At 33.1% G+C, this 27,772-nt stretch overlaps 2 protein-coding genes and 1 pseudogene across 3 annotated transcripts; all 3 read right to left on the reverse strand.

Moving 5' to 3' along the window:
• Nucleotides 1-1,578: 1,578 nt before the first annotated feature.
• LOC120269062 lies at nt 1,579-5,871 on the reverse strand. The gene is made up of 4 exons (XM_039276349.1): nt 5,426-5,871; nt 3,961-4,430; nt 2,016-2,296; nt 1,579-1,915 (listed from the first exon to the last, which is right to left on the reverse strand). The coding sequence occupies exons 2-4, from the start codon at nt 4,408-4,410 to the stop codon at nt 1,756-1,758; spliced, it is 891 nt and encodes a 296-aa protein (XP_039132283.1). The 5' UTR covers nt 4,411-4,430; nt 5,426-5,871; the 3' UTR covers nt 1,579-1,755.
• A 1,221-nt stretch (nt 5,872-7,092) lies between these two features.
• Nucleotides 7,093-11,275, reverse strand: LOC120269489 (F-box protein SKIP24). Of its 2 annotated transcripts, none has more exons than XM_039276820.1 (4): nt 10,820-11,275; nt 8,973-9,135; nt 8,758-8,896; nt 7,093-7,307 (listed from the first exon to the last, which is right to left on the reverse strand). In XM_039276820.1, the coding sequence occupies exons 1-4, from the start codon at nt 11,212-11,214 to the stop codon at nt 7,288-7,290; spliced, it is 717 nt and encodes a 238-aa protein (XP_039132754.1). In that variant the 5' UTR covers nt 11,215-11,275; the 3' UTR covers nt 7,093-7,287. The 2 variants fall into 2 exon arrangements, with proteins under 2 accessions (XP_039132754.1, XP_039132755.1); XM_039276821.1 differs by lacking the exon at nt 7,093-7,307 and adding an exon at nt 7,442-7,732.
• Nucleotides 11,276-14,804: 3,529 nt separating this feature from the next.
• LOC120269127 lies at nt 14,805-16,740 on the reverse strand (annotated as a pseudogene).
• Nucleotides 16,741-27,772: the final 11,032 nt, after the last annotated feature.

The raw sequence follows: 27,772 nt of genomic DNA on the forward strand, positions 1-27,772 counted from the left end.
TGTCTTTCAATCAAATCTTCAAGTGGGAGAATTGTTGGCACTAACCAATGGATCATAATCCATTAGCCCAAAACCATTTCCTCATCAAACCATCAACTTAAATCAATGGTTCATAAAACCATCTCTTCCAAACCTTTGGCCCAAACTAATTACCCTAAACTAATGGCTCATTAAACCATCAACATGCAACCTTGGTTTTGTGTGATTTGTGAACTGGTTCCTCTCTATAAATATAGAGATTCTCATTCCATTTCAACACAACTTGAGTGAAGGAGAACAAGTGAGAGTGAGAGAAAATTAGAGAAAAAAAAGTGAGGAAGTGTAAAAATATTTTGAGAGTTAGTCCATTCTTCTACTACAAATGAGAGAGTCTCTGGTTTTCTCTCGTTATTAGAGAGAGTTTATAACTCCCGGAATTTTTCCCACTTAGTAAATTCTTCTATCTTTGCCCGTGGTTTTTACCCCTAATTATTTAGGGGTTTTTCCACGTAATATCTTTGTGTCATTTATTTTTACATTTCTTTTTCATTTTATTTTCTGCGATAATGTTATATTCGGTCCTACATTTTACAACACTCTTTCAAGTCCAGTTAACCACCTATTAACATTTAACATATTATATATGATCCTTTTTGTATTTTACATTATAATTATTTAAAATAATTTGTAATTTGAAAAATAATTATCTATATATTGATTTCTTTTATATAGCCATTTACTAAAGATAATAAAACTTATAAAGTATTTAATTGAGGTGTATATATATATATAACATGATGATGAGATGATCTAGTACACTAAACAAATTAGCAAATATTATCAAAGAATGAATATATATATATATATATATATAATAAATAGATGACAAGCACCACCATTTAAAAGAAGTTGACTACATGTACAGGCAATAAGTTAATACATAAAAACTCAAATTTGGTAGTGTACATAAGCATAAAAACTTTAAGAAAAAAATTATTTCTTAATATACAAAATTTGAGTTATGATAAAGCATTTTTGACAAATATAAACAGATGTACATAGATAGACCAAAAGCTAAAAATATGTGTACTAATCTCCAATCAAAACATAACCACAGATGAAAACATATGGAAACTTTTATAACATTATAAGAAGGATTAATTGCATAACAAGCAAAGCAGGCGCGGCAAAACAATCCAAGGACATCATCAGAGGTAGCTGATGAATCTGTAAACGAGGGAACACAATCATAGTAAGAAAAAAAAAAAAAAGAAATATCATCATTCAAGTTGTTTATGTTTAAAAAAACGTTTTTTTCCCCTCAAGCATCATAAATAAGGAACATCAGCAACAACAATGATAAAATCATACTGTGTGTATGATTTTCCATCAATTTTATGAGTATCTCACCCTCTGATTTGGCCAGGAAGTAAGCATTGTTGTAATGGAGTTGGAAAAAAGTGACAGGTTTTGATGATGCATACTTTATTGTATCAACCATGATGCTTATAAAAAAAAATAGTGAGAAGGTGAGAACGATGAAAAAAGAGCTGTAACAATCAAATGAAAATAAAAGCTAAATAGGTCACAAAACCTCACAAAGCTAAAAAAACTATTAAAATGTATTAAGACAAACAGCATAACACTGACTTTTACAACTTTATTACAAGCAAGAGATCAAAGAATTATTTATGTTCTTCCAAATCCCTAAAACATAGTTCATGTCTCAGCATTCAGCAACAAGAATACGAAAAGCTTGGCAATTAAAAGTTGCAGTCATGAGGCCTCAGCAACGGGGGTGTGCATGCTAGCAAGAAATTCCATGTAGAAACTGTTTCCACACTTGGAGTCTTGTCCTGTTGCAGTGAAGTCGAGACCATTGATGTTTTGCGGGCGAAAATTCAATGGCACTGATTTATCATTGAGTGAACGCAACCTATCAGAGAGAAGAAAAAGCTAAGATTGTGTTGCATATTTTGAACTGTATTGCATCAGCATATTAATGGAAACAAACAAAAAGTTATAAAAATTGTAACCTTATGATACGTGGATCAATTGCATTGTATTTGCTTCTCCGGTTTGCATGTTTTAGTTCACTGCTAATCCTGCGAGCAGATTTACCCTTGTCGGACTTATGTTTGTGACATTCCTTTCTCTTTGCTTTTGATCTTTGGTTGTGACTTTTCACAGTGCGTGATGCAGAGGTCACAGGCGGGTCATAGACTTCTGGAGCCCATTTGACTCTAAATGATGTGTTTGGCGACTTTCCATGCAGGGCACGGGCTCCTTTTAAACAAGATATAAGCTTCACAGGAATCTGTAAAGATTGGAGATGATGCTGCTGTTAAAACAACTGTTGAATATATGTCTGCACGATATCAGAACTGTTTGAACAAGCTAAAACCTCCTAAGGTTATAAAGGCCAGATTCCATAGTTTCCAGCTTGATTTGGTTGATCATCCAATGAAAAGTTCAAGGCCCATTGGAAGAATTAGGAGAGTAGAAAGATGGAGATAGTGTAATCTAAGCTACGATACTGCTCAAAGTTTATTGCCAGAAAATACAATGCATGAAACTCCTAAGAATATTGACTTGAATATAATAAATAATTACATCTGTTCATTCACCTATGACCAAGATCAAGAATGATGATCTAAAAGAAGAGCAATCATTTGTGGTTTGGCTGAGTTGCTTGAAATGAAATACATGCAGGAAACTTCAGTAACAGAATGCAACATTCAGCAATCATTTTATAGTTGGCAACTCAAACAAACCACAAATGCACAAGTCAAGTCACATTGAAAGAAGGCAAGAACCATTATTGTGGAACAGATCTCCCCCAATTCAAGTTTTAAGACAAAATATTAAAGAGTATTCAAGTATTCTTAGAATGCAGATACTAAAATGTAACAAGCACAAAACAGACTTCACATTGAAATAATATTCCGAGTTATTTGAAATAATGCTTCCCTACTGTGGAAAGATAGCATAGTAGCCAGGCTAAGCAGCTACTGAGAAAGGCACTTATAGGTGACTAGCTTGTAAGCTAACTCGCCTATTATATAAGCTTACAATAACTAACAAACTAATTTTATAATACTAATTATAATGAAAATATCAAATAAACCACTTACCAACATATTAATGACATTAACATTATGGCATCTTCATAATCTCATTCAAATATTTTACCGCAACTTGATTTTTTCTGAGCTTTCTTTTCTCTATTATAGAATAGCTTACAAAATAATAAAATGATACCAGGTATAATGACAGTCACTAAATCTTATAAAAAATTATCAATGTAGCCCCTCTTCCTCATCTCATTATATAACTCTAAATTTCAACAAATATTTAATCAAGGATTTTTGCTAAAAGCTATAATACAACATCATACAGTATAGCACTGCTCCAATGAGTCAATTTTATGATAATACATATATCACCAGCTATCTTCCCACAGAATAGTGGATATACTAAAAAATTTATGTTGGTATTGTTTTACTCAAACTATTCACGTAGTATAGCAACAACCTACTCAAAATATAATGTTGTTCAGTAGTAATACAACAATATCTTTAAGTAATCCAAAGAATTGAAATGAAATTATAGAACTGATGTCACAATGTAAAATATCCTATGCCACCTCAGATCATGTTGCATGTCAACAATAATTTATAATAAGAATGTTGTTTGAGGTAATGGCCCCAAGTTCTCTAAGAAACTGAGAAGTTCAATATCTCAATTTTTTCCTATTCAACCCAATTTAAATCCATGTGCACAAAGGTGCCAGTTTCCATACATGTACCCATTTCTCCTGTTATATGGTCCATTGTGAATATTCAATAATCTCTAAGACATCAGATACTCATTATCACTATATCCACTGATTCATTGATTGATATAGACAGTGCTAGTTTTTGGCTAAAATATTTAGTTCTGCAATTTACTTATGATCATATAAGTGAGTGCAAAACATACCGCCACTGAATTTGAAGATGAAAGAATTCCAGTCTGTGATAAGTTTTTAACATCAACAATATTAATTGATTCCTCCACTCCATCAATAGCTAAATGGTGAGATTGCAGCCACCCTGAACTTGGAATTACTGGAGAATTACTTGTACATTTCTGCATGTCTGCTTCGAAAGAAAGAGACTTTATATCCTTTTGACAGCAAGAAGTCAAATGATTCGAAGCTGTGCTGCAGAGACATGAATGCATACAAGTATCATGGACTTGAAGGATTCTACAGAGGCCAGCTCCAAGTTCATGAACCACCAAATCTTCTGCAGATGTTGCCGCAACAGTGTCCAAGTGGCTAGAAGTATAGTACTCCTGCTCTATGCAGGATTTCTCATAGGTACCACTGTATAAAGACTTGCACATATGGTGAGAAGCCAAATCAGCATAAGGTGTCAAATCACCCATCCAGATACTTCAGCACCCACCTGCAGCATTATCCATGTCAGAAATACTAAATCAAATTGGGAAAACAGAATCTAAAAAAGAATAAACAGGTAACCAAAAGCAAGGTGTACAACCATCACTGAATTGTTTACAATGCATAATGAGGACTAAAATTTCATTTCTGTAATGACTCAAGCGTGTTCCATTCTAATGATTGAATTAAACTTACAGAGGATAAAAATGTTAGAACAAAGATTTTATGCAGGGAAAAGAACCGACACAAAATAAATAATAATGACCTAAAGATGATACACATGACATGTTGCAGGTAAGTTTCAACACATTAGAAAGTCACTGGATTGGAACCCAATCACTAAACTGATCAACTTAAAATACTTCAAAAGATCTTGCCTTGGCCTTTAACTTGTTCGGTAAATTTGGACAACACAATGATTTCCATCCATCACCATTCTATTAGGTAACAAACTTCAAAATGAATCATTTATAAGGAAGGTGGCCTTATTCTATAGTAGATAAATGATTACTAATAAAGTCCAACATCTGTAAAGTCAAGCATGTATCTATCACTAGAATACACTTCTTTGTATTGCTTTTTGTATGTGTTCCCTTGAAAGACTAGAATTTCATTCACAAGCTGAAACATATTCAAACTGCTAACTCAATGCTTCTTTGATTTATATGATTGGAGGCAGCAAGGTAACATTATTAGCGGGTGAGACAATAAATTCATTGATGTTGATTATCATTCAATAGTACACCAAAAGAAATTTCTTATTATTGAATAACAATAAAGCACAAAAAGGTCCAACAATTTGTTAAAATAAACAAACTTTATTCCCTTCCTGGAAGGAATAATACAATTTAAATTCAGAAAATGTCAAAAGATAAAAGTTACCATAAAAATGACAGATTCTTAAGAAACTAGGCTAATTGTAAACCTTTTTTTTTCTAAACAAATAATCACAGAATCTAATGAGAAAACAAACAGAAAAAAACAAAAAAAAAAATCCATTACCTCAAGCTGCGATGTCCGCTAATCCCCCCAAAATCCAACTCCAAGATCGCACAAAACGCCCAAATGAATCAAGAAAGGATGGGAAGAGAGAAAAAGAGATAGAAAGAGAGCAAGAGAAGAAGACGGTGATCAAGACCCAAAGAAAGCTAGTGTTAGCTAAGATTACTACTACTACTACTACAACTACAAGGGTATGATTTCTTGAAATTTTTGAGACGATGAAAACTAGAACCGTCGTTGAAGGAGATCCGAGAGAGAACCATGGTCGCAGCGCAGCAACAAGCGAATTCCCGGAGCACCGAATGCATAATTGATGCTCTCAAAGGAGGAAAGGGATCAAATCGAAACCCTAGAGATCCAATTCGATGGATCTACAGAGAAACGAAGAAGAATCGAAGCGTGGAAATCGAAATCCCATCAATTGATCTCCTGATGTCGGCGTTGTGATGGATTGGGAGGTTTATATAGGGCAAGATTTAGCGTCAAAACAGGGGGCTATGACGTGGGTGCCAGCTGCGGCGTATTGCTGGTTGACACGTGTCTTATTTGTGAGATGGATCCGATAACCCGATTAATGGCGTAACGGATCCTTGTCGAGTAGTGGGGTTAGGATCCAGATGTGTATGGATAGATATGGTGCCACGTGTCCTCATCGTCTCTTATCTTGTCAGTGGATTATCCGATTAGAGGCTTAGCGGATCCATCGTGATCTGAAGCTTGAGTTTGTATATAACCCCCCTCGAACAACAATGAAATTATTTATTAGCCCCTCATTTAAAAAAAAAAAAAATTACTTATATGCGCCCTAGCAATTTTTTATATTTTAACTTTTGTGTAAAATATTTTTTAATATTTTATCTATACAAACGACCATTTTGATGTATATCATTAAATATTAAATATATTATTATAAACAAAACAAATAAATAAATAAATATTTGAATATATATATATATACATATGAGAACCCATCATATGTAGATTGTAACTATTAATTTGTATCCAATTGTTATAATCCATTTATGTACAGTGTTAAATAGGGCACACCAATATCAAACAATCCTAAACAGTAATTATTTACAGTAACTTTGTACATTATTTATAAAAATAATAACCGTTATAAGATAATCCAACAATTTTCAGTAAACATCCCTAATGAACAACAATACATTTGCGAACGCCTGCAAATTACATATCTTCTATATATAATAACAAATGATATACAGAACAAGAAAAAAAAACTTATAACATTTAACCATTTACTAAGTTCAATCATTTAAATTTATATTCTCCGATCTCCAAACAAATTATTATAGATTGAATATATGTATACATAGCATAACTATGGAGATAATAAAAAATTAAAAACATAAATTTGTTTGTATAAAATTATAAATAATCAAAACATAAAATGCCAAAAAAACTAAAATTCATGTAAAAATAAAACACATGCCACACAGAAGCATAAATAAAATTTTGAACGTCTGAAAATATATGAAAATGATATGAGTGACATTTTTAAACAATAAATAGACAGTCAACCCACCTCATGGTTGATAGCAACTCCAAATTATGCATATAAACAAAATTAAAAACAAAGTCAAAAATAATCTGGGTCAGCATTAAACGTAAATGGTTTGACTGGATCCATTCCTTGGTCTTTCATATGAGTTAACTAATTCTATCAACACAATCAAGTTGGAATTACATACTAATCACTAAAAATTCCTCCATAATATATATATATATATATTTCATCAATGATAAAGATCCAAAGAGAAAGAAAGAAAACTTCTTCATAATCAACTTAAACAGTATTTCTTCTTGTTTCTTCTCTTTACTCTACTCCATCTAATTTTCGCTCAAACATTATGTTGAAGACCTGCTATAATAATTGATAAATAACTTGTTGACCATCAAATTCAATCACATTTCAACAATTTGAGAAACAGTAACAGAAAAACAATTCCGATGGTTGGTAGAGGAAGGGACTTGGATCGAAGAAACTGAAATCACTGCAGAAAATATTTGATTTAATTTAAGTTTGAATATCAAAATCACAATTTCATTCAAATTTATACACAGGATACATAGAGTGATATCTAGAGGAGAAAAGATACCTAATTGCCCGGTAAACTACATTGGCTTGGGCTGTTAGATAGAGGGATCGGAATTGGCTGATGGCTGTTCAAAAGCATTTTATTGCCAGGAGAAACTCACAATATCCTGCGCTTGACCCATCGTTCTGGACTGTTTCATTTTGTTTTCTGTTAGCTGAATTCAGATGGCACACGGATATGGCTGACTCTGAACAAAAAAATGGGCAATGAGAAGGGCATTAATGTAAGTCTTTTAATAAATTAAATCTGTCCAAAGAGAACAAAGACTACTTTAAGATTACAAAGGTAAGACTGATCAAATCAAGCTAATCCCAAACGATAAGAGACAAGGTGTTTTTGTGTATAAATATCAAGGCTATCATAGAAGCCAAAAAAGAGTCGGGAAAAAACATTGATATTCATTATAATGGTGGTAGGTAGTATAAATACAATCCACTTCAATTATGACTCTGATTACTATTGAGCTAAAGAGTGAAACAAGAAAAAGAAAATCTAATTTTGACTTGAAGAACCTCGCAGAAAGTCTTGTTAAACAATGATGATATTAGCTTCTTGAAAGAGAATTCTCCAATTTGAAATTGAAAAAACAGTAGTCAAATGAATTAAATTCATTGAATAACAGGTGCAAATCTAAGTTCTCCTTGCTTTTACCAATGTATCCTAGCCTTTATTAGCCTGCGTAAGCCATTTCATATATTAGTTAATCTAATTCTCCAAAGAGCATTGTTCTAGATAACCAGATAATGGCAAGATCAGAGCAATCAGAGAACTAACATATGCTATGAAAAATCATAAAATATTAGAAGTTTGTCAGTGGTCTTGAGGCATCATCATTAAATAAATCTAGATGAAAAATAAATTTGTTACATGTACAACGAAAAGAACTAAAGCTTGGTTTGACTGACAGGTCAAACAGCAATATGGAACTAGAAGAACAAAAAATTTCAAGAATCAAAATAATGCTAAATATATGTGGAAGAAAATGCCATTCATTTTTTCTTTTTGATGAAAATCCAAATGAAACAATTTGATGTTACCTAGGTCTAAAGCTAATCATTAGCACTGTGTAAATGGTGAATTTCCTAACAAGAAGATGAATATTTCCTAGAAGGCAAAGAGATAATCAATGCAGATGATGAAAGAAGAAGGAGAAAGTAATACTTCCAGGAGTATGCACTTCAGTAAAAGCATGCTTTATAAAAATCAACTTACACTCTGTGCACTGCTTCAGCTTCTTTCGTTTCACATTACCATTGTCATTGGTGTTGCTGGTATGATAACTTTGAAGTGGGTGGTACTTTACCGATGTCAGCTTTTCCTTGCGTTCACTAAGCCTAAGATTCTCGTCATTCTATCATAAACATGAAGAGGTTAATGTATCGCTAGTTATGAATTCAATATCAGATAACTTAGAGAAAGAGTTATACAAGGGCCTTCTTGTAAACCCCAATTTGTTGCTTGCAAACTTTAAATTCCATTCTGAGTGTACTGAGGCGGGAATCAATAGGCACTGTACATTGCCCAACAATCTCCACATGACTGCTACGGACAACTTCTGGTTGCCATACATTCAAAGCCACAGCCGCATGCCTAGAAAAGCTAGCTTGGCTAAGAAATTATATTTGTACAGTTGATAAGTACTATAAAATATTACATGAATAGATTTGCAAATCAGAAGCAAATGAAGGACAGGAAAACATGTGTAAATCATAAAAGCTAATTAAATAAGAGTTTCTACACTAAAAACAGTGCTTCAACCATTGAAAAGGTATATTGGAAGGATAAATAAGCTCTAATAAAATTAAAGCACAAGGAACAACATAGAAATCTCAATTTCATAAGCAAGACCAAATACTCTGCCCAACCAGTCAGAAATGATTTATAAGAAATTATGGGTTAGCAGATATACTCTCAAAACCAAAAGTATGTATGTTCAACTCTTATCTATTCCATTGGAGACTTCAATCCCCACAATCTCACATTACTTAGCAGGACAGCAAACTTTAAATGTTCAGACTCATCTGTAATACACTGATACACCAAATGAGGAAAGAGAAATAATACATTTCAGTAAATAAAGCGCAAAACAGATCTTCACAGAAAATCAGAAAAAGAACATAAAATATCAAATTTACAGAAGAAGGTTAGAAGGGGCAGAAATAATAATATTCACACTGACTGGGAAACACAAACCAATTTTGACTAAGGGCTTCCTTCTTCTAACAGAAATACCTAGGATTCTAGCATCAATTCCTGCATAAATGGCAATGTGGTTATTAACCTCACAATCTTAGTTACATTACTTTCTTAATTCTTTCTGGGCCAATGCTTCAGCTTCAATAGGTTGCTGCTCTTTTTGTTGATAATTATAATAGATGAACGTTTGGAGTATGGTATCTTTCATACTGATGATAATTGAAGAAATAAATCATGGTATCCATATCTTGATCATAAATTATCTAAGTTCCATTCTTCATCAAGGAAGAGATCAAAATAGTTTAGTTAAATGGAGTTTATTGGTGTTCATAGCTATCCCAAACTTCAAACCATAAATGTTAAATAAAGGACCAAGGCATCCCCCTTCCTCGATTGAAAATGCTTAAAAAACTAATTAAAAAAGACTCCTTTTCTCACAACACATAAAAGATACATAATTCTTAATACATAACATGCCAAAGGATAGCAACACTCGAAAAAGTTTCATATCCATCCCGATGATTCATATTAACAGAATGATGGTCCCAAAGACATGCGCGCGTTTCCACATTCAGTTCGATATAACTAAAGCTTTGCATATTATACATATTTAAAAACCCAAAGTCTAGTTCATTGCTTCTACTCCAAATATGCTTCCTAGAAACAAAAACATATTTGTTGAACATATAAAGACTAAAATGCATATTCCCAGCAACTTTCGTAATAACTACTATGGATGATAAACACCAGTCTTAATCCAGAAATTACCTAGAACCAAGCCCTTATCCTAATATAGTGTACTGATGGGCAGTATAAGGCTTTATGAAATCTTCTAAGTATGAATCTAAAAGTGCAAACGTAGTTAATGTAAGGCGATTACAAGATTTGAGCTAATAAGAGCATCAAAGAGAAATCTTCGAACTTGAATCAAATCAAGAGATAAATCGAAACACCTATTTCATTTTCCATCTAATTCCACCAAAATTCAGTGAGAAAAATAATATAAGCATCAAAGAGAGATCTTCCAATACATAGAAAAACAGTAATAAATCAAGAAATAAAGGAAGGAGAACCGCACCTAGCTCGCTCCAAATTGGAAAGCTCATCGCCTACTACCTTCAACCGCTCCATCTCCTTGACGATCAGCGACTCCAGCTCGCGCAAGCGCTTCTCAGAAACAGCGACCTGGCTCTCGGCGGTGAGGACGGCGCGCCTCCAGAGCAAGACCTTCCTGGCCTTGTCCCTCTCGAACCTGATCTTGTAGGTGGATTTGGGAGGGAGAGTGGATGGAGAAGAGGAGGATTGGGGGAAATCGAGGGCGAGGAGGATGGACCATAGGGCTGGATCGGAGGAGAGGTAGGAGAAGCGGCGGGAGACGATGGCGATGGAGCAAAGATCGCGGTAGTCCAAGCGGGAAGTCTTGGCGCCGAGCTCAAGGATTCGGGACCAGAGCTCGTCGGGGAGGATGGACATGGCTCCTCTGCTTCTTTGCTCCGCTCAACACCGCCTTCACTGACATGGAGGTCCGATTTGCCTGTATACCCTTGGAAAAGGATGAAATTGCGTTTTTACCTCAGGGCGAGGTATAATTACATTTATATCCCTAAAACACCAAAAATTTACACACATGTATCTAAACAAAAATTTAATTAAAAATATAAAAATAAAATAAAAATTATCTTTTGACCTTTGCAATAGAATTTTTTTTTTTTGGCTTATTAGGTTAAATTGCCTCCCAAGCTCCATGGAGAATTTATGGAGTTCTTAGAACATGAGATTTTGAGTCGCATGTATCTACCATTTCATTATCAAAGCATCATGAAAGTGCTTGTCTGTTGCCTTATAGACTAATCTGTCCACTTCACTTTCAGAATGAACTTTGTTGAGTTAATTACTCACAATTTTGCCATTATGAATTTTCTATTTATACGAGCACTGAGGAAGACTATTTGAATTAGAAATTAATAAAAAAAAAATGAGGATATCGATGCACATGGCATGGAGTGTTTTCCAAGAAGTCACATCAAGATATATGAACTTCTAGTAGGGAGAACATCGATACCCATTTTTAATCTGAGCTATACTTGGATATGGAAATTTTTGTTCGTTTCTCTCGACAGTGAAGTAAATAGAATATTAAATTTTATTTGTTAAATATAACTATTTTATTTATTTTTATTATTTGTCGATCCGAATGAATAAGTCTTTTTAAAAAAATAAATCTTTTCAACTTAGTTTTGTAGTAACAAGTCAGAAAGATTAAGAAATAGAACAATCTGATTTGATTCATAGTCTGACAGAAATAAAGAATTAGATCGAAACTCTTCCTGAAACGTTCTTGCCACATATCTTTCAAGCAAAATCTTCATCATTTTCTGCAAATATTATTCATATGTTAATGTCTTGTATTATGACAATTTTTTATGCCAAGAATGACAAATTGAAAGACTTAGTTGTGACAATTAAGCACTTGGAGTCCCTTAGACAACAAAAGATAACATACGGTCATAAAGAGATTGTTGTATATTTTAAAGATATTTGAATTTTTTTATTCTTAATATGTTTATAAATTTATTTTAATAGCATTCTTAATTCATTGATTCTCTAATTATTTATAGTTTTTAATTTTAAATTATTTCTTAATAGTTTAAGGAGTTTCGATAGCTTAATTGCTCACAAGGTTTATTTCTATATTTAATTGTAATGTTACATTTGGGTGATGTCATCAATCGGGCAATTAATATTTTTCTTAAATAGAAATTACGATTCATTAGTTTATTTTAATTGTAATCTCTATCATAAATTCTAACATTATATCTTTCAAGTTTTAAAACTTTTAGCCTTAGCCCTCACTTATAGAGAGATATATTTTCATTTACTTTGTTAAATATATCCTTAGATTATTTTCATCCTTCGCTATTCTGAATCCTAACCAACTATTTGGAAGATGCTATTTTATCTTGGGGAGTTTTTGTGCCTTAGGTGAATAAACTCTTTGTGAACGGTGTCAACACACGTCTCAGGCTTTCTTTAACCTTCTAGATTTTCCAACACTCTGAAGAGTTTATATGGAAATAACACCAACGTTGTTCCTCCCCCGAACGATACAACTACCATTACCCTACAAGTGATCACTTATGCTTCTTTACCAATCGCTTCTTTTGTATATTTTGTTGTTGTTGCATTAGCAAAACCTTTTTCAGAGATCTCTAAGATAGAGGTTTTCATAGGCCAATTGGAATTTACAGGTTTAAAATTGGCTTGCAATGAGGCAGAAATGGCTAAGAAACTTCTTAGCTAATATTCTACTAGGAATAAAACCAACACCATAGTGTTGATACATTGTGATTGCAAAGCGGCAATAGCCATTGCAAAGAATAAGGCCTTTAGTGGTAAAAATAGACATATAAGATTGAGGCATAACATAATGTGGTTGAGTAGCTGCTAAAAAATGGAACTATATCTATTGATTATGTAAAGTCAAAAGTGAATTTAGCCGATCCTCTAACTAAGCCTTTGGGAAGGAAACTAATATATGAAACATTGAGGCCAAATGGGACTTAAGCCAATTTGAAATTAACAGCAATGGTAACCCTACTTTTGTGATAGTAGATCCCATGAAGAAGGTTCATATGGGTAAAAACAAGAAACTTGTTAACTTTTCTAGCACTATTTATTTAAAGGCTTTTAATGAATTTCATACCCCTTATGGGTGGTGCATGAATTGCAGCATACACTTGATGAAATCACCTATGTGAGTGATAAATGGAGCTACTTGAATGACATCTTGGTATAATATCTAGGGCACTCATAAATTATTAGGCACGTGCATGGCTAATGAGTGCAAAATAATGTCAATAGCGAAGAATTGAAGGGTTGTAATGTGACTGATAGACCTCTAATATATATATTAAGTATTTTGGTTCATAGAAGTTTACTTCACCATCTCACTATATGTTATATCTTATCAATCTAAGATCTTGTTCATAGTCAAAAGACAAGAAATTTAATATATTGCACTTAAACCGTTAACGCATAAAATTGATTTCTTAAAATATTTTTGAAAACTTTTGGAATATGTGCGGGATTGTTGTATATTTTAATGATATTTCAAAAGTTTTTCTTTATTCTTCATATGTTTAAATTTATTTTGATAGCATTCTTAATTGATTAATTCTCTAATTAATTATAATTTTCAATTTTATAGTATTTCCTTAATAATTTAAGGAGTCTAGAAAGCTTAATTGTTCATAAGGTTTATTTCTATATTTAATTCTATATTTAATTCTAATGTTACATTTAGGTGATGGCATCAATTGGGCAATTAAAGTTATTCTTAATTTGAATTTACAATTCATTACTTTATTTTAATAGTAATTGCTATCATGAATTCTAACGTGATATCTTTCAAATTTTATAAATTTTAGCCTTAAATATTTTCTCTTATATATAGATGATAGCCTAGCTTTTAGAGAGATATATTTTCTTTGACTTTGTTCACTACTTTCTTAGGTTATTTTCTGCTTTCACTATTTTGAATCTTGGCCAACTGATTGCAAGAGCCTGTTATATTTTTGGGAATTTTTGTGTCTTGGGCGAATAAGCTCTTGAGACACTACAAGAAATCAAGCATTTAGTGGCTGTTTTTAGGTCATTTCCCGGCAGTTGTAACCGCCGCTAAATGCACTCGGTAGCAATTAACAAACCGCCGTGAATTCAGGTGTCGGCAATGCATTTCTCGGTGGTTATGACCAACTGCCGGAATAACCGCCGGGAGATGGATTACGACATTTGTGGCGGTTTGTAACTGCCGTGTGAACGCCCGCCATGTGTCACCGTCACTCTCGTGATCAAGATTTCCCAGCGGTTATAACCGTCGGGATTCTGAAAGATATTTTTGGAATTTTCGTTTGGGGGCGGTTTAAACCGCCGAGGTTGTGATTCTTTTTTTTTATTATTATAATTTTTTAGGATGATAAATAATACAATAATTAAATATCCTGAGTAGTAGATAATAAAAACTGACAAAACTGATTGATTGATATAATAAACCCATATTTTATTTACCAGAAGGAGTAACACAACACCAATTCTAGTTTCTTACAGTTCTTTTCTGCAAAATAGAAAGGCACAACCATACACTTTGTTCATTCCGGACAAGCAAATAGCCAATGAATCCACATGAATAAATGAGTAATACCTTGACCTAAGCCCCATTCTGCTGGCAGTCTTTGGCTCTGAAAGGAATTATTTACATTATGGTCAGAAATGCCATTCTGATATGACACTGTCATTAATTGGTGGAGATGTGAGTGCAACTTCTGCAGCTGGGGATAAAAAATTACAGTAACATCAAGCAACAACACAAGTACCATTCATGAGTTGAGAGATGCATGGTCTCATATAACCATAATTTGAAATCTCAAGCTGATTTGCAAAGTGGTGAGTCCGCATGTTCCCAGTTGAATTTTTCATATAACCATAACCTGAGCATCAACTCCAGATGAAACCGACACATTCAGCGTGTTCGAGAAGGCAAGACCAGTGATTTTTTTTGTGTGGCTAAGTTTACTCTTGACCTGCAACAAGATAAACAAATAACATATAAATGTTGGTCTTTTGGTGACTAATCACACAAATAGGTCCGTAGTCACAAACCTCATCTACTTGAACATTATAGATTTGGATTGTCGAGTCATCCATTCCTATAGCTATTATATTATTATCCTGAGAATGAAATGCAAGAAATGTTGCTACCTGTGGCAGAGGCATGAATGTTGTCATGGTCTGCATTTATCAGAATATTATTAAAATGGTTACAATTTTGAGAATACGAAATGATCTGACTGGAAAAAGAAATGGCTTCAAGAGTTGTCATAGGAGTACCTTAAAAGTCATCATGTTAAAGAGAGAAATTTTTCCACCAGATGAAGACATGACATAAGAGTCATTCTTTGACAAAGCAAAGCAAGGAACTGCTTCCTCAGGATTTATGTCAGCTATTTCATTGGTCATTATTATACCACTTGCAGGTTGCCATAATTGAGGAATGACACTTGTTGTTGCCTGTAAAACAAATAACTCATACTTAAATTTTGGCAAGCACTTTCAAAATAAGCTTGGTGTAATCTATACAATCATATTCCCACCTTTCCACTCAGATGGCGTTCATTTCATGGCCACTTCCATAGAAGATGTGTAGCATTGGACGCCAAGGCCAAGATGACAATTCCAGAATTTGTATAAATTAGCCTCGATATCTATACACACAGGAGCAAATCTCAATCAAATTAAAGCATTCTATTATCACCTTTCATCTCAGTAAACTGAGACATTACTGACTAAGATTGATTAGTAGTATTCTGACTTTTCCATTACCTTGGTTCAAACTTAAAACATCAAAATCAGACATTAACATACATCCACTATATCACACCATGTTCAGTCAACAAAAATTGTTAGCAATTCAAAAAAATAAAATTACCAATGTTACTAAGGTTAAAAAAAAAAACATAAGCATATTGCTAAAAATGGATGGAACCCATGTCATGTTAGTTTTTATGATAGTTCTACAAAACAACCTTTAGCATAATTCAAGGTGTTGGAACATAAAATTCTTGTAGAACTATGTATTAGCAAATGAGGGAAAAATATTTATGCAAACATGTTTAAAATCCTCGCTTAAGACTTGTCCCAGAGAGTTACAAGTCGGAAGCAACAAGCTCCTTCAGATACCCCTCTCTTAAAAGGTAGGTCATAATTACAACTAGAATCACAGTTCAAATTAAGGGGAAGAAAAACCGAACACAAATATGTTCAAAACATTCTCTATAATTTGTCCGAAAAAGATAATAATTGGAACATTGTTTTTAAATGGCCTACAAGCTTTGTATACGCGAAGAGTCATATGTAATGTGTAGTACTATAAGAACCGAATCATAAATGATATAATCCGAGAAAAACATCAAGATAAGAAAGCACGAACTTGCTTGTTTTCATGTTATCAAAAGAGCCTCAAGGATCGACATTAGGTCAGTTCATTAATTTCGCGGAGCTTCCAAATTTTTTTATTTCTCCATTGCTTCATCGACTATTCGAGCTTTTTACATCTCCCAAGTTTCACTGTCTCCATCCTATAATGCAGCAGTCATATCTCATTCAACAAATGTGAAATTCTTCATTAAATTATTTGAATAAAACAGAAAGCAAGCATGGACAAATCAACCAAATAAAAAGAAAAAAACTTGAGTTATTTGACAAACCATTCCAGAGAACAACTACTGTGAGGAACAACTCCATCTAGTATTCGGAACTAGTTAGCCGTGACAACAGATTGATAATGGGCTTATCACAGGCTGCATCAAACATGAGTTGTTATTTACAATACTATTCAATGCCTTTGTATTGTCGAGTATTAACAGATCACAAGAGTTCCATACCTTTGCCAAATTCTCTGAAACACTTCTAGAGGAGTCAAAAGAACGGCTTTCAAACGTCCTCAGAAACCTAATCCCATCAGTATTTGCTAAGATTTTAATCCCATTATCAACTGTAGAAACAGCAAGCAATGTACCCTCCTTGTTGAAGCGTATTCGTGGACTTGCCTAAAAATTTAAGTTTATATATCAAACAAAGATTTCAATATCTGAATTCATCTATAATTTTAATGACTCAAAACAAATGAAAATTTCATATATTTCTCATAGGATTACTCAACACTGTAAAGACATATCAATAAAGAAATGGATGCAGGAAAAGAACAACAATACTTTCTTTCTTTAAGTCATGACAGAACGCAGCAAGTTTTGCATGTTGATGTGTTACTTCTTTGTATGCTAGCGACAAAGTAGTGGCAGAAATGATTCACATGCTTTCGTGGATCGTTAAGGCATTAACTAATAGATTTAGCATGGATGTTTATTTTTTTATTTACAGATTTTCAATTTTTATTATGTTATGGTTCTGCACTACAAAGAATTGCTTAATTTAGCATGGAGAAAAAAGAGTCAGATGAACTCAAATCTTCATACAATATGAGAATTTGCAAGAATTAAAATCTGTGAAGCAACACACATGTATACTTTAGTCATCAAAAGTGAAGACATGAAACATGCATTTGTATAGAAAAACATGAAATGTGCACAAATAAATACCTGATTAAAGACAAGAGAGAAGTCAAGAAAGCCAGAAGCACCAATAACCAGATTATTGCATAAGTTGTGTGCAAAGCTGACAGCGAGCCTGCAAATTCCACAACAGTTTCTTAGTTAAATGTTTGCACGTTCACAAAAATTGTTGTTCAAGCTGCAATCCAGAAATAATGTAACCCATCCAAGATTTAGTTCATTTTCAGTAAAAACTTATTAGTATAAACTGTTGTTAGATGAATGATATTGGCAGTTAAAAAAGATTTAGTTCATCCACTAATAGGAATGCCGCCATGATGGTCACCATCAGGATAAAATAGGCTTCGTGGAAAATTCATTTTAAACTTTAAACATGAACCACATGATATTCACTATTATAAATGTCAAGCATGAACACACTAGGCATATCTATACTTAGCCGGCATTTCGTGAAAAAGCATGTAAAACCCTCACACTCAACTTGCAAAGAACACTGGTTTGGATCTGTGAGACAGTAGCACTACCTCTTTAATATAGAGGGAGCTGCTGAAGGTGTACTTAAATATAACAAATCAGCAAGCAAGTAACTTGCTACTTATTAGTGTTTCCTTGCCAAACAACCACATTATGACATTACAGATATAAGGCAGACATCATAGACTTTCCAAGATCAAAGATTAAAACTAACCTTCATAAATCCATTTTGCAAAGAGATCTATCATGATCATGAATTTTTACTTGTCAATAGGATTTTTTGTTCATGAGAAATTCAACAGAGCACCTTACATGCAAAAAGTGTCAACTTGAAAAGGCCAAGAAACAATATCCAATCTACAGCTAGCACTAACTTACAAGTCATCGCTAGATTTTTCAAACCGACCAAGTCGTGGAACCAACGAGCAGGACAACGCGAGCATTCCCTAAGGTCCTCGAAAGAGGAAAAGAGAGCATGGCAGATTTCATGATACAAGAATAGCAATGCCCTAAACTGGCACACAATGATAAGGCATCAAACTATCTACTTACACTCTAATCACACTATTGTCATTGTTACAATGGTGTAGCACATCACCTATCGGCAGTTAGAAAGAAATGTCATGATAAACTAAAAAATAAGTCACAAATCAAATCATCTTTGTAAACTTCATTCTTTCAGCAATATCTATCTATCGCAAAAAAGAAAAAATTTACCAACTCCACACATTATGCTTAGAAAAAGAAAAGCATCTATTACAAAAAAAACCATATATCTCCTAATCAAGGGCTTTCTAACAAAATATAATTCCCCATGCTCAATTCAGCTAATAGTTTTTGGCGAAGTACCTTAATGAAGTCAGATAGAAGTAGCAAAGAATTCACCTTGTATCCAGCTTCTTCCAAGACTTGTGTCAAGACTTTCTGGAGAAAGTAAACAATGTTAGTATGGGTAAGCATATAATAGAATATTGTCTTAAATGGAAACCTGAAATTGTAACTTATAGTTCAATCCAAACTCTTGCATTTAATTTATCTTTTAAAAAAAAACTAGTTCTTGGAACAAGTATCATTAAGGTACAGGCTGATGGATTAAAGACACACAGTATTTGGAACAAGACACCTGCAGAACCAGAGATCTGTCAACCTGAAATCATGATGGATGTAAAACACTACTGGCATCAAAATCGAAGTTCATATTCATCACATATATATAATATACTACAACACATAAACATACATAAAAAACTTCAAATGGGAACAATTAATGCAGAAAAAACAGTGACCTGGAAAATCAATCAAATACTCAGTTTGTTGTGGTTTAGTTGAATCTTATAACTTACATGAAAACTTTATAATGAATAATACTTCATGGTTGCTCATAAACAAAAATAACAGCAAGTAAAAAGGGTAACTTAGAGACTGGTAAAAATTGCCTTTGACTATGAAAATTTCACTAATACACCGGCACACAATATCACACAGTATTTGGTTCCAAAGAAGAAAACACTGTGTACATGCTTGAAATATGATCAAAGATAACTCACATGAACAAGCAATAAAATTTAAACTGCCTTTTCTCACAAACTGATGGATTAAAGCAATAAATTTATCATGACTTTTGCTATAATTTAGGTTCTTAGATTATACTAATAGATTGTTGTGAATCATATTTCATGATATATATATATATCTAATGTAGTGGAATATTGAAATAAGATATAATGTAGTTATACTATCATTTCGGGCATTCAATTCATATCTTATTACTAAAAATAATTCATTGATAGGTCCCAAAATGAAACATTGGAAGCCTTAGTTTATTCTTCATAGATACTAATTCAATGAATGTCAACATACTTTGCAAGTTGCAATGCCAACATTATTTGGTCAATGACAATGATATCATATACATTGTATAGAGACTGGGAATTGTAGTAGTGTCAGGTTTTCTAGATTAATGTTTTTTTTCTTGAAAATTTACCATAGCACTTTGAAAATAAAGAGTAGCATGTAACTTCAATATAAAATATGCTTGGTGAGTTTGATTTATAGTACTTTTATTAGAGAATGAAATCAAGACAAAAGAAATTATAAATATAGTACTCCTAGGAATCAAATCTAAAAAGAAAAAAAGAAAAATCGTTGATTAAAAAAATTGTGTTGCCAACTTGATGACTAAGGACAACAGCGTGGTTTCTCCATCAAACAAAAAGTTCGGGATTAACAAATCATCTTCCAAGGATTAGATGGAGTGATAATCACATTAAAAATCTTGCAACCCGGATCAATAATGACAGCATGAGCTCAAGCACACAAAATGATGCCCATCTAACACAAGTTCAGAAATTAACACAAAATATAATCAATGAAATCACAGCATCCATCAAACATCCATTTACACCAAATGAAATAAATCAAAAACCAATCAACATCCCACTCATAAATCTATGACATAATACAGTAACAGAAACACATAAATTAGGGCAAAATGAATTAGGTTTTGAGAGGAAAAGGGAAATCGTTTTCACCTGTTAGGCTTTTGCACAAATTTGGAATTCTTAGCATCCACCTCTACAAATGAAGAAATAAAAATAAGATATTAGAATAAAGGATGCAAAAGAATCAGAGAGATGGAGATGGTGATGGTGAGAGATCTACCAGTGAGGCCGGCGGTGAGCTTCATGATGAGGGCTCCAGTGAAAAACTTTGTTACTACAACTTCTGCAGATTGTGCATGTCCTTCGTCTTCTCAAGCTCCGGTGTCCAATGCTGAAGATCTGATGTTCGACGATAAAGATTCGCAGGCCGACACTGAAGCTCCGGCGATGAAGCTCCGATGATGATGGATCTACCACTGAGGCCGGCGATGAAGCTCTGATGATGATGGATCTACCACTAAGGCCGGCGATTAAGCTCCGATGATGATGGATCTACCACTGAGGCCAGCGCTGAGGATGAAGAAACAAAGCTATCAAGAGGAAAAGGTGGAGATGAAATCAGGGCTTTATAAGGGGGAATTTTGTAACCCACGGCGGTTTCAATATAAATCGCCGAGGAATGTTGCAAATCACGGCGGTTACGCTATGACTGTCGTGAAGTCATTGATTTGTGCGGCGGTTATTCTCAATAACCACCGGGAAAAGCATTGAATTCACGACAATGCGCCAACTGCCACATGAATGGACGGGAATACGAGTAATCGTGGCAGTTTAATTGAAATCGCCGGGAATTGAGCGCCGCAAATTGCGCGTTTCCTTGTAGTGAGAGCAGTGTCAACACACGTCTTAGGGTTTTTTTATCCTCCTAGGGTTTCCAACAGAGATGACAACTAGTTAGCTAGTTACGAAGCTACTCGACCAACATGCTCCCCAATTAGTGTTACATCGGGATCCCTTACCCAGTGTAGTTTGTTTTTGTTCCCTTATAACTGCTTTTCAATTTTTGTTATCAATGTGTTTGATTAGTTGCCCATTCCTAATGGACGGTTAGTCTTTTATAACATTATCTCTGTTCCACTTTCTGTTTGTTGGTGAATCTCTTCCTATTTTGATGTTGCTATATTTTATGTTTTCAATAAATGTGATTTATCCATTTTTTTAAAAAGAAAATTGCATGCGTGCTCTGTGTTCTAGGTATGAATCTCTAATATATGTTTGAGAAAATTATTTCATGTATGACCATGTAAATAATCAAAATTTACATATATATATATGAACAATTACTAAAATTTATATGTACTAGCCAATGATTTAAAAACCGGACTGGATCGGCCGGTTCAATCGGTTCAACCGGAAACCGGCTGGTAAACCAGTCCGGTTAGTCACCCCAAACAATAAGAAACCAGCCCGGCCGGCTCAATCGGTTCAACCGGTGAACCGATGAACCGGTTGTACCAGACCGGATAATTTAAATTATTTAATTAGTTTATTTATTTTAAAATTAAACACTTAAATTTAAACCAAATGATTTAATGGTCCCAAAAAGCAAGATACCAACAATTAAAGCCGGTCCAAAAAGTCAAAGGCAAAGAATCAAAAAACAAAAAACAAGATGCCAAGTTGCCAGCTGCCAAAATATTAATCATATTATCATTAATTCATTATAGTTAACTACTTAACTTATAATTTTACACTAATTTGTATTAAATCATTAAAGTTAAAGTGTTAAACACTTAAAGTCTTGAACTAAACTGAACACTTACATGGCCTAAAAAAAAAACTTTTCTCCATCCGGACCATCCCCATCAGCCGTGCATCCCGCGATCTCTCTTCCGTGAAGCCGACGACCGACTTTCTCTTCCTCTCCGTCGTGAAGCTGACAACCGACCTCCTTTATCTTCATCTTTAGTCGACGGTCGTGATCTCTCCTACACTAGGTATCCGGTTATAATGGTGTTCTGATTGATGATTTTACAAAGTCATTTGATTGGTTATAATAGCACTAGGTAACCGGTTGTGATATTTATATTTGCCAACTGTTTGATGAAAATATTAACATAACAAGGTGGCCTCAATTTTTCTTAGTCTCAAGCATTGGGCCATATTTAATTATTTATATATAATCAGTAAGAGGATAGCTCAGTGCTCATTTATCAATTCTCTTGTGTGTTTGTATGTGATGTGTATGTGATGCAGGATTTTGGATTTTTATTTTTTATTTTACTTAAAAAGTCTGTCTTCTTTTAGTTTTAGTATTATAGTCTTTATAGATTTATTGATGCTGATTTCTTGGAATCTTGAAATGGTTCCTGCAATGTGATTTAGAGTGTTTCATTTAATTTATTTTAGCCTAATTTGGTTGAATTACATTGTTGGTGTTGATGTTGGTGTTATTGTTTGAATGATTATTTTTCCTTATTTTTTAAATTATTTTTTACTTATTATTTTTTTAAAATTTTTAAATATTTATTTATTTTAAAAAAATATTAAATCCCGTTGAACCGGCCGGTTCAACCGGAACCGGTTGCCTAACCGGGTTGACAACCGGTCCAGTTATTAAAACATTGGTACTAGCATGAAATCCACGCTTACGCTATGGATTTTATGGAATGGGAATAAAATCATGTTGAAACGCAAATATTTATTAGAGAATCGCTATCCCTTCTTTGATTAGTTGGCTAGTTAATCTTGTAGCCACCTTTGTACTAATGATATAATATACAAAAAAAATTAAAAAAAAAAAACCAATATATATATATATATATGGAAAACAATAAAAACAAACAACAACAAAAAAAACTAAGAAAGAAATAAAGACAAAATTAAAATAAATAAAAATGTTAAACCAAATGAATAAAATACCATTGTTAAAATATAGAAAAACAAACTAAAATTTTGAAAAATCCCGACCGATAAAGGAGGGACAAATGTCACCAAATGAGGTTTTAGGGGATAACTTTTATAGTATGTACTAGCTGGGCGCCCCCGCTAATGTTGCAGCCTGTAAACATATAAATAGATATTTTTTTCATAAATTAGGGTCATTTAATTTGGAAAGAGTTTAGAGTTCTATGATAAGAATGAATCTTTTGTCCTTCAATTTGGTTACATTCTCCCTTACTTAATATTGTATATTATTACTCCAAATATTATTTATCAAAAATAATAAATAATAATGGCAAGGCTGAATATACATTCTTATATACTTTTAATGTTAGTGATGAGTTAATGCAATTCAAGTGAAGATGCTTATATGTCAATCTATACTTTTACTCCAAATATACATTAATATTAGCATGCCTACACACCACCACATGTCTCACACCCACGGCAAACCACAATCATCTAAACCAACTAACTTAGACCAAACTACTCTAATTCAATTGGCACCTCTCACCACCAAGACTTAAGATCAAAAGCTAGGATTAGAGTTTCGAGCCACACACATGATACAAAAATCTAGAGATTTCTTGGATTTTTTTTTCTTTTTTTCTGCATGGTCATCACAGAGCGAGGGTTTGAAGAGATTGCAATGGAAGAAGGAGTTGCTTTTTTGATAGACTCTTGAAATAAACCCTCTCCAACACCAAAAAAGAGAGAGAAAGTATATATGCATACCAAATTAAAATGGGTTTGTCTCTTCAAAATAATGCCATGTATGTACATATCTACCATCCTTTAGATTTTTTTCTTCACATGACATTTGCCAATGTAGTATTAGTTAGGGGTTGGCCTTTTCTCTATTAATTTATGGTATGATTTTTCAAATGTAGCTCTTGATGTAATGCATCTTTGATCAGAAATGTCAAGGGCACTTTTGTGGGCCTTTCTGATAAGAAGATCAGATTTACTTCACTTTTTAATTTTTTTTTAGTAAATTAACATATATAATATTAAGCTTTATCGAAATGACTTGAATGATCTCACATGTCATTGGATAGGCATGATCAAGAGGAATGCCTAGAAAATTATGAATTAAAAAAAATTGTAAGTTGTCTTCACATCTAGAAAATTTGGTTAATTTAGTTATGTCCTAGATATGAGTTCATTTTATAGGTAAGAAGAATAAATGCAAATAGCACATTGAGAACATTAGTAAATACTAATAATATATAAATTATTATTATTACACATATGTATATATATATATATATAAGTGGTGGAGGGGGTGATATTGATTTGAAAATGAAAGTTCAGTTGAGTTAATTCAATCGGCGAGAGGACTTTGCGTAATCAATCATGCAAATGTTGGTGCATGAACAAATATGTTGGATCAGTGTCCCTAATCAAATGTAAGTAAAAACGAAAAAAATCCAATTAGTTGTTCTTCATATTATCTGCCTCTGCACATATAATTATAAAGCATAGTATATGGATTTGGCCGGATGGGATTATTGAAGAGTCATGAATGTAACATAAATTTTGGCTCTCCTCAAAGAATAGTTAGGAAGGTTCATGGACAACAATTAATAAAAACAAAAGCATAAATGAAAATTAAAGATAAGATTTAATTGTTAGTGATTACTTAATTAAAATTTTTGTCATGCAATAATCAAAGGATTAATCAATTACAAATCTATACAGTGCTAAGAATAAATAACAAACTAACTAATAATAATAATGTAATCCATAATTTTGCACATAGGTTTTTCTCACATAAAAGGTCATAAAAAACTAAAATGTGCATTTTTTTAATTTTTATTTTTTTCAAAGTTAATAAAAATGATCTTACAAAAAATCATATTAAATTATAGGAAAAATTGTTTGCACACCCTTGCAAAACCATGAAATTGCTTAAATACCCCATAAAAATACTATTTGCTTGCATACCCCCATAAAACTAACTTTTTTACTGATATATATATCCTTGCCATTAGTTACCGTTAGCCACAGTTAGAATTTATGGAATTAACCATAGTTCCCACTTAACCCAACTTAACAAATTACCCAAATACCCTTAACATCATCCAACCTAAGTCATCTGAGAAAAATTCCCAAACTTCTCAACCACTCAGCCTACCATCGTTTGAGATTCCCTTCTCGCCAATCCCTTTAAGCCACACCATCTCATTCATTGGCTCTTTCAAATCGGAGTTAGAGACATCTACGCCGTCCCCGGAGGTTTCAACCAAACCCTATGGGACCATCTCAATGCCGGCTATGCCCGATGCTGTGGCATCTGCGCATGTGCCGTTACATTCATCGTCAGAGGCCTCAGCGTGATCAACGCCGTCGCCAGAGCTTACTCGGAGAACCTTCCAATTTTAAAGAATTTTATGGGGAACTTGTTTATTCAAAAAATTTGATGTCCTTTAAAGAACTTGATGGTAAAAAACTTGATATTGGATGGATATTAAAAAAACATTATTGGACTTCTTTCTTATAAATTTCATTTGTGATTATATTTTGAGTAGGTATATGAAATTATTTGTTATATATTGTTATATGTCGTAATTTTTACCTATTTTTAGGTTGTGTTTGTAAAGAGCATGTGATAATATAAAATTTTTAGAGATGTTTGTAAAAACCTTAAAAATATGAACTTACTCAAAAAGTCATGATTTTTAATAATTTTTAAAAATAATTAAAGCGTATATAAAAAAATTACATTGGTTATCTATAATTTAAATAATTTAAAGCCTATAAAATATAATAAAAAAATTTTGATGGGTAGATTAACAAACCCATAATGGTCATTTGTTGAATGACATGAGTAATGTCTACAAAATAAGAAAAAAACAATTTTAGAGGGGTATATAAGCAAACCCATTTTGGTAATTTACCCTTATTCCCATCCATTGATTTAACACCATTAAGAGTCAACTTAACCATAGGGCATATAAGCAAATATAATTGATTTGTAGGAGTATACAAGAAAATTCAAATATGATCTAAAACTTTATCAAAAAAAACTTTTTTTAAAAACTATTTAGCTATATCTATATATATACCTTGTGATTATTGGTTTGAACTAATTGAGAGCTGCCAAGAAGCTAACAGGTGAGATAAATTATCAATGATTCAACTAAGTATTATATGGAAATGTGTGCATAGGTTTTTCATTGATTAAGCATAGGCGTATGTGATTACTATATAATTACATGTGAATGAATGGAAAGTCATAATAGTGGCTATCTTTTCATGTCTTTGTATGAATATCATAGATATAGCTAATATGTTATGTCCTTAGCTAAGTATAATATATATATATATAGCTATTATATCATGTCATTAATTAGATGAGTATGCTATAAAGTCAAATAAAGAACCAATCATCAAAGTGGCATGTGGCCCATAATAAAATTTGATAATAAACCTCTACCCTTGTTTGGTTAAGAAATCTTTAACTATGTATTTAGATTTTAATAAGTAAGAGAGTGTGAGAGTGATTACTTTAGAACCTGAAAAAAAAAAACTAAGGTGGTGTTTGTTTTGATGTATTAGGAGTTACATATAACTCTAAATACATTATCAATTAAAATCCTTTGTTTGTTATAAGGGATTAAATTTTTAGTTTGACCAAACAAATCCCTTTGATTGACTGAAAAAGGAGGATTTTTTTATGGCAAATTAGTCGTAAAACCAAATTCTAGATTTTGGTTTTACATCACAAAAGGATTTCAGTTTTACATCAACTGCGTTCGTTCATCTTTGCCTTCTTCTTCACTAACTAGACTTCTCCATCACCTCCGTTCCTTCCTCGACGATCGATATTTCATTCACCTATGTTATTCCTTCCTCAACGATCGCTCTTTCCTTCGCCTCTGTCTTTTCTCGCTAATCGAAAAATGTCACCTCCGTTCTTTCCTCACCGATCACTCTTCTTCTTCACCAAGATCCTGCAACCATCCATCCTAGTGCCAAGATCCTCTAAGCCTTCACTCCTTTGTAAAGATTGCATCCTTGGAGTCTTCTCTCCCACAGAGAGAGGCCTTAGACCACCATCCTTCTCTTTTGTTGGTGAGCTCCTCCTCATCCTCCTCTTGATTT

This window comes from Dioscorea cayenensis, chromosome 9 (genome assembly GCF_009730915.1).
Source record: "Dioscorea cayenensis subsp. rotundata cultivar TDr96_F1 chromosome 9, TDr96_F1_v2_PseudoChromosome.rev07_lg8_w22 25.fasta, whole genome shotgun sequence".
Taxonomy (NCBI): domain Eukaryota; kingdom Viridiplantae; phylum Streptophyta; class Magnoliopsida; order Dioscoreales; family Dioscoreaceae; genus Dioscorea; species Dioscorea cayenensis.

Excerpts from the sequence above, each read along its gene's own strand:
- LOC120269062 (XM_039276349.1), bottom strand. The coding sequence starts at position 4,410 with ATGGGTGATTTGACACCTTATGCTGATTTGGCTTCTCACCATATGTGC. Across the intron at positions 2,297-3,960 it reads CATCTTCAAATTCAGTGGCG|ATTCCTGTGAAGCTTATATC; the intron begins GTATGTTTTGCA and ends CAATCTTTACAG. Across the intron at positions 1,916-2,015 it reads ATTGATCCACGTATCATAAG|GTTGCGTTCACTCAATGATA; the intron begins GTTACAATTTTT and ends TCTCTCTGATAG.
- LOC120269489 (XM_039276820.1), bottom strand. The coding sequence starts at position 11,214 with ATGTCCATCCTCCCCGACGAGCTCTGGTCCCGAATCCTTGAGCTCGGC. Across the intron at positions 9,136-10,819 it reads TCCAATTTGGAGCGAGCTAG|GCATGCGGCTGTGGCTTTGA; the intron begins GTGCGGTTCTCC and ends TAGCTTTTCTAG. Across the intron at positions 8,897-8,972 it reads GGGTTTACAAGAAGGCCCTT|AATGACGAGAATCTTAGGCT; the intron begins GTATAACTCTTT and ends TGTTTATGATAG.